At 40.7% G+C, this 6733-nt stretch overlaps 1 protein-coding gene across 1 annotated transcript in view; it reads right to left on the bottom strand.

Annotated features, from left to right (window-relative positions):
- Window positions 1-3377: 3377 nt before the first annotated feature.
- ppm1ka (protein phosphatase, Mg2+/Mn2+ dependent 1Ka) overlaps window positions 3378-6733 on the bottom strand; it is a 20675-nt gene continuing 17319 nt past the window's right edge. Inside the window, exons 7-9 of the mRNA XM_015057615.1 lie at window positions 4625-4769; window positions 4348-4482; window positions 3378-4112 (exon numbers count right to left, since the gene is read on the bottom strand). Of these exons, the coding sequence (XP_014913101.1) occupies window positions 3981-4112; window positions 4348-4482; window positions 4625-4769 (412 nt within the window). The 3' untranslated portion in view covers window positions 3378-3980. The remainder of the gene's footprint in view (window positions 4113-4347; window positions 4483-4624; window positions 4770-6733) is intronic.

Here is a 6733-nt window from a genome sequence, read left to right as displayed (position 1 = left end):
TTGTAATAATAATAGTCAAATTTTAGTTTTTATTCTTTGTTCGGATTTTTCTTTATTTTTCCTTTTGCGTTTGTTTCCTCTCTGTAAAGCTTAATGCTAAAATTACAGTTGACAGCATCACAGAATATGCTGTGTGGTGTTACATCATGCTGTGTTACCACTGTGTGACCGCAGGAGGCGCTGTTGTTTAACACCAGAAAAGGACTAAATCCAAAAACTGGAGTTAAGTTCACGAATTTAGCTCATTAAAGCTTATTAATTAAATGCATTGCCAGTCCCCCAACACTGAATGCTGCAAGTATTTTTTTAGTTTTACGTTATGATATCAACCAATTAACAGCACATATCTTCTCAATGCCCTTTAAAAAAACTATAACATCCAGTTTAAACACACATTTATAGTAAATTCAATGATATAGAAAGATTAAAAGTCAGTGACATTCATTCCAGTTTGATCTTAGTTATAGAACCGGTAAAGTCAGTTCATTATCCAAACTGGTTAAAAAGTTTCCATCTAAACTATCTTTCTATCTCCTGGACAAACATTTAGTGACAGTAAACAATCACTAAACACCCAGTACATATGGAGCGACAATGGAGAGAAAAACTCCCTTTAACAGGAAAAAACAAAAAGAAACAGAAGAATTTCTAACTAAAGAAAAACAGTTAGCAGGAGAGAGACTCTGGAAGACAATATTTTCTGGTAATATTTGTTCTGATAATTTAAAAACCTTGTGCTGTTCATAATACTCCACTGTGCTAATCTACAGGTAAGATGTCTTCCCCATTAAAGCCCCGAAACGTAATCTGGTCTTCACCAGAATAACCACATGACCAGCAGCAGACTCTGACTTACAGGGCAGCATTTCGCGAAGGTCAGCAGGCGCAGGCAGAGGCGGTTATGGTGAGGAGGGCGTGTGCTGCTGCTCCGACCAGCGTCGCCTCCTGGTCATGTGAATCCAGTTCAGCTGGATGGTTTCTAAATTTACAAACATCCAAACCCCTCGCTGGGCAGAGAATCCTGCAAAGTGATTGGACGTCCGAGGAGGAGGGTCAGCGGATAGTCAACTAAAGGTTCATGACAACCATTAAAACAGTTACAGTCAAGCCCACCTTAATGTCTGAGAGGGACGCTTGAATCTCACCAAACCTCAAGTGGACCAATCCTGTTTTAGGTTGGGCAGAACAAACACAAGCATTTCTGTTTGCCAAATGCCAAAAAGTTTCTTTTAGCTAGAAATTTGCTGAAACTAATCTGTTGAGGCCTTTAAACACTTTGAAAACACAGATGATGATGTCATCACTTTGTAAGCTCCACTTTTGATTCTTATTGGTTAATTTACAATATTATAGATAAATGGAGGAACATCTGTGGATGTATTTTATGGCTCAAACAGTTTCCTTCTGTGGGAGCATTGAAAAATTAAAGCAAATTGTCCAAAGGTACAGCAGGTGAACGAGATCTTTTCAACCCCCAAAATTTAGATTTCTGCCACCTTCACACATGGTATTAAGTTGGATACATTTCCAATAGTTTTCAAAGTATCTGCTGTCAGAGCGGCCATATTGGATTTTACTTTTACATCCTTGACATGAGACATATGTCATAATTCTGCGCCAGAAGAAGCCAGACGTAGTAAACAATGACTGAAAGACCAAAAAAAGATTTATTTCATTAGCTTCCTTCATCTTGTTATGGACTTGTGACAAGAAGTCTGATTCCAGTCACAAAAAAAACAAACAAAAAAAACAGAGTTGAGCAAAAAATCTGAATTGGTCTTCAAAACATGTGGTGTCAGGAAGAGAACCGGGAACTTCCAGAGATCTGGTTCCTGCTCTGGTACCACTTCCAGAAGTCTGGTTCCTGCTCTGGTACCACTTCCAGAGGTCTGGTTCCTGGTCTGGTACCACTTCCAGAGATCTGGTTCCTGCTCTGGTACCACTTCCAGAGGTCTGGTTCCTGCTCTGGTACCACTTCCAGAGATCTGGTTCCTGCTCTGGTACCACTTCCAGAGATCTGGTTCCTGCTTTGGTACCACTTGTAGAGATCTGAAGGTTCAACATTTATCTGTTCAAACATCGATATGATCAGCGTTGGAAAGTCCAGCCTTCATACCGTTGAGGAAGGAATCGACTTTTGTGACCCAGAGATGGACATGTTTTGGTGTGACAGTACGACATATTGGCAGTCTGACACACTGCCGATACGTTGGCTGCGGTTGGTAAGGGAAAGTCTTTATCCACAGAAGCAACATGGACTGACAGGCCATTCAACCGGGAACAAGCCATGACTCCAAAACAGCAGGTTACAGTTTGTGAAAGCAGTCAGGGGCCAAATGTTTAACTGTTAGACTATGATTTATGTTTGGCCCTAATGACCAATAAAAGGCAGAAGTTTGAATGCTGTTCCCCACAAATAGATCATAAGGAAAGATAACTATTTGGAAGAAGAAGTCCCAAAGCCGGGCGATGCGACATTCAGAGGCTAATGATGAGTGGCCTCCAGATATCCTGATATCTGGTTTGTTTCAAGCCCAGTCTCCTCTCATCCCCTTCACCAGCTGTCCCTGCGGTATTCCAGGTCAGAGCTTGATGTTAGGCGGCTTACTCAGTTCATTGTCAACATCTTCTGAAGGAATCTGTTGATGACGGTTTGCAGTGTCAGTGACTTGATGAACGTGACTGCTGTCCTTCAAGTCTTGGCTTCCAAAGGGAATACCAAATGGACAGTATAACAATAGTAACCTGTGAGGCAGTGCATGATTTAGTGGTAGACGATCCTCCACAGATATGGAGGCAATAATCCTTGACACAGCCACCAGAGTTACTTCCAAACTTCCCCTGTCTGCCAGATGACTGTCAATAAAGGCCACTAAGCAGAACATAAACCAATAAAAACAAACCTTTGCCTGTAGTGATGAGTTTACCTGAACTCATTCTGATGCTTTGTCTCTCATCTGAATGACCCTGTTTGTCTACAACCCTGACCAGGTAATGAAAGCCTCGTCACACTTTAATGTTTGTACTTCCAGTTTGCTTTTTGAGTGACTTATGGGGTTTAAAAGCTCATTTCCACTTTGTGTTGGGACCATTAGTGCAGAAAAGTTCACCAGAGACATTAGAAAACACACAATGCCTTTAAGATCCCATCTGTTCTAGGAATGTCAATACATTTTCACGAAGTTTCAAAGACATTGTGAAGGAGGAAGAAACTAAATTTACTCAGTTTTTCGTGACACGTTTAAACAGAGAATATTAGAGAATTGAGTCTTTGGCTCCTTCAGACATAAGAAAGACAAGGAATTGGACAAAATACCAACTAAAACTCTTTGGTACTTTAATCTCTAACTGCAAACCTCAAATGAAAAACCAAAGTCTGACTGATTTCACACAAACTTGGTTTAATGCAACTGAAGAAAACAAACAGTAACATTTATGTTTGACTGGTTGAACTTTATTACTCTAAAGGACCAATGGAGTCAAGATGAGCATCGATAATATCAAGTCAAACTTCTAACGTTGGTAAATATTTCAGAATTTAAAAGGTTTGTTGGTAACAAAACAGGTTGCTTTCTCGAATGGTTTTTCCTGGAGTTCAAACATATTCCCTCTTTTTGATGAATTTAAAACCAAACGGAGCTTCTTATTTGATAAAACGTTGATATTTTGGAGTTTCATTAAACATTTACAGGATGACAGCAATGACTGAAAGAGGAAATACACTGAAATGTTTTCTCTAAATGCAAAACACTGATACCAAGTTGACAAAGACAACAAACACTGCAGTAAGTCTCTTTATATGTACAATCTTCATTATTTTACACTATTTACAGAGTCCACTGCTCAGCTGGGAACAAGCATGACGATGTTTGTTTGGATGCGTTATGATGCTGTTATAAATAATTTAAGGAGCTCTGGGTTACTTAAAGTCAGATTAAGATAATCGGCTGAGTTCTGTCGTGCTTCATGCATGTTTCCGTCTACGCCCATCGGCCGCTCGAAGCGAAGTTCCTGCTCATGCTGTAGATTTTGGTGGAGCTTTTGTGTTTCCCCCAGGCGCCAAACGGGATGATGACGATGGTGGCGTTGTCCTCTGAGCCGTACTGCAGCGCCTGAAATACATTTTATCCACTTATTTAGGCAGTATTCACATCTATTAGTCACTGAAATGTCTTTAATATGATCATATATCTGACATTTATGAATTCTGACCAGGGCATTTATTGTTTAATTTAATCATCTTTCTTCTAATCTAAGACTTAATATCAGATGTCAGTCCCTATCTCAGAGATGATCCTGTTTTCTCTACAGTTCATTGAGTTTGCCTGGTAGATTTCAGCTGTTTACCTGCTGAGAGATGATCTCTGCTGCTTCAGTCGGGTCTTGGCACTGGTTGATGACATCACAGATCTCCTGGTCACTCAACAGGAAGTTAATGCCGTCTGTGGTCAAAGCCAGAAAGGAGTCATTGGCATGTTGGACCTGCAGAAACAGATCATGAATATATAAGCTGATTGTCCAGTGGAATAATGGACCTAACAACAACAAAGCCAGGTAAAAAAAACTCCACAGATCCAAACCAATCTGAAACTAAGACATCAGACGAAGCTGGACCGGGACTCACAGAGAGACGACGTGTTTCCGGCTCTGCGATGACGCCACTGGATTTCAGGTGGAAGTCTCCGATGCTGCGCGTCATGGCGAGCCGCCCGTTAACGTTTGCCTGACCGACGCTGTTCCACGACAGGAAACCACCAAACTTCTGGATCCTGAACACAAAAACCAAACAGGATCAGTTAATTGCTCTGTAGAACCAGAGAAGGACCAGGAGCTTGAATATTTAACTCTCTAGCTGTGTGTCACTTTGGCTCCTCTTATCTGAGGTTGGGGTCCAATAGGGAAACCAAGACACCCCTCTCTACAGGGACTTTAATAAACTGGGTCAAGCACTTTCAGGGTTTGTTCTTGGGTCTTCAACCAGTAGCATATCAATAAAGTTTATTTGCATAGCACATTTCAGCAACAAGGCAGTTCAAAGTGCTTTACATGCAGGAAAGAAGCAGGTCTAAGATGGATCCTGATCCATCTAATATGATTAATTTTACATCGAAACACCAAACATGCCTCAACATGCATTGATACAGAGTGGAAACCGTCTTAGAACTACAGCTGAAGCTACATCCACAGCCTTCCTGATCTCCGTTCTTCAGGGTATCATCTAGGTAATTACCATCCAGGAAAATGAACAGAACTCCAGGATTTGCTGCTTTTCCAAGTACCGTTGATTCTAGGTTTTTCAATTTACATTATATAAGTGAATTTTCAGCAAATATTTTGGAGTTATATTCCACCAAGATATCCGAGAATCAGTGAATCTTTAAATAATGAACCGTGAATAGATGGGAGTTCACTGTACCCATCCTTAAAAAATAAAGCTCCACTTGAAGCCGACCAGCTGGTGTCCTGTTACGGATACTGTAGGAGTTGGACCAGGTCAAAGACGGTGGCACTGGAAATTTTACACACTGATTTCCATCAACTCATCAGATGTTACATAATCCTGCAGAAAGCAAGTTCCTCAGCAAGTCAGACGCTATACAGCTTTTACTTCCCACAGTTATAGAAGCAAATGTAATTTATATCATTTGAAGTTGGATCTAATGAATTAATTAAAAATAAAGTTTTATTTAGTGTCTCTGATAGTATTTGAGTTTTAACCTGCACTAAACGGTAACCCACTGATTAATGTCCACAGCCAGATGAAGCTCTGCTGTTAGATAACACCGGCTGCTTTTAGCTGAAGGGAATCCCAAACCTGTCGACCTGCAGCTCTGCTCCAGTTTCAGTTCCTGGATGAGCTTCATGAATGCCGACTTCCACACTATTTATACCAAACAAGCTGATCACCGACTGTTTGGGAACCTGAACCGTCCTGCTGCTCTGTTTGCTCTAAAGCTGCAGCGCCTTACAATAAATTCCAAAAACTAGTGAACAATAAAAGTGAACAGAGTAGCAGAGGCATTTAATTGAACTGAAACCATAAAGGCTTAGCTGAAACTTGTGATTTAAAGTGTAGGAGTTGGACCAGCTCAAACCTGGATATGGGAGTTTGATCAGTCGTCTGTCTGCAGTAAAAAACTCTGCAGCTGGTTTCTTAACCTCAACATAAAAACATCTTTAACTTCAAAGTTGGTCTCATTCCACTGGTCTTTGTTCTAAAACTGACTTTAAGTTTTTATCTCTAGATTTAAGGCTTCTCTACTATTTATCAACTATCAACCACCTAGAATCCTGCAGATGGTCAGTGGTAACTGTGGAGAATTAGGAATGTTCGGGTTCATGATTATACCCTGTCAATATTCAGAGATACCCCATGACTACCTTATTGGTACGGTACGGGTCAGTGCAGTTTGGTTCGGTATTTTGTTTGTTTCCAGTGGACCACACACCCCACCTGTTCCACACCAATCCTGGGCCCTGTTCATTTGCAAGTCCACAGGACAATGTTACGGTTGGAGCAGAGTTACTGGCATCACACAACACCGTCCATTGACTGGAGGACAGAGAAACGTCACTTCTTGCGACAAACACGAAACATACTAGTCCATCACATTTGTTGTTGCACTAGACAAACAAGGCTATAAGTGCCTCGCAGTGGTGGAGAAAGTACTCAAAAAATTTACTTAAGTAAAAGTAAAACTACCACATTAACATTTGTACTTAAGTAAAAGTA

The sequence above is a fragment of the Poecilia latipinna genome, unplaced genomic scaffold (genome assembly GCF_001443285.1).
Source record: "Poecilia latipinna isolate Pla-1442-1.1 unplaced genomic scaffold, P_latipinna-1.0 Scaffold1475, whole genome shotgun sequence".
Taxonomy (NCBI): Eukaryota; Metazoa; Chordata; class Actinopteri; order Cyprinodontiformes; family Poeciliidae; genus Poecilia; species Poecilia latipinna.
The sequence above is the reverse complement of the archived record's forward strand: the minus strand, read 5'-3'. Positions and strand labels throughout refer to the sequence as shown.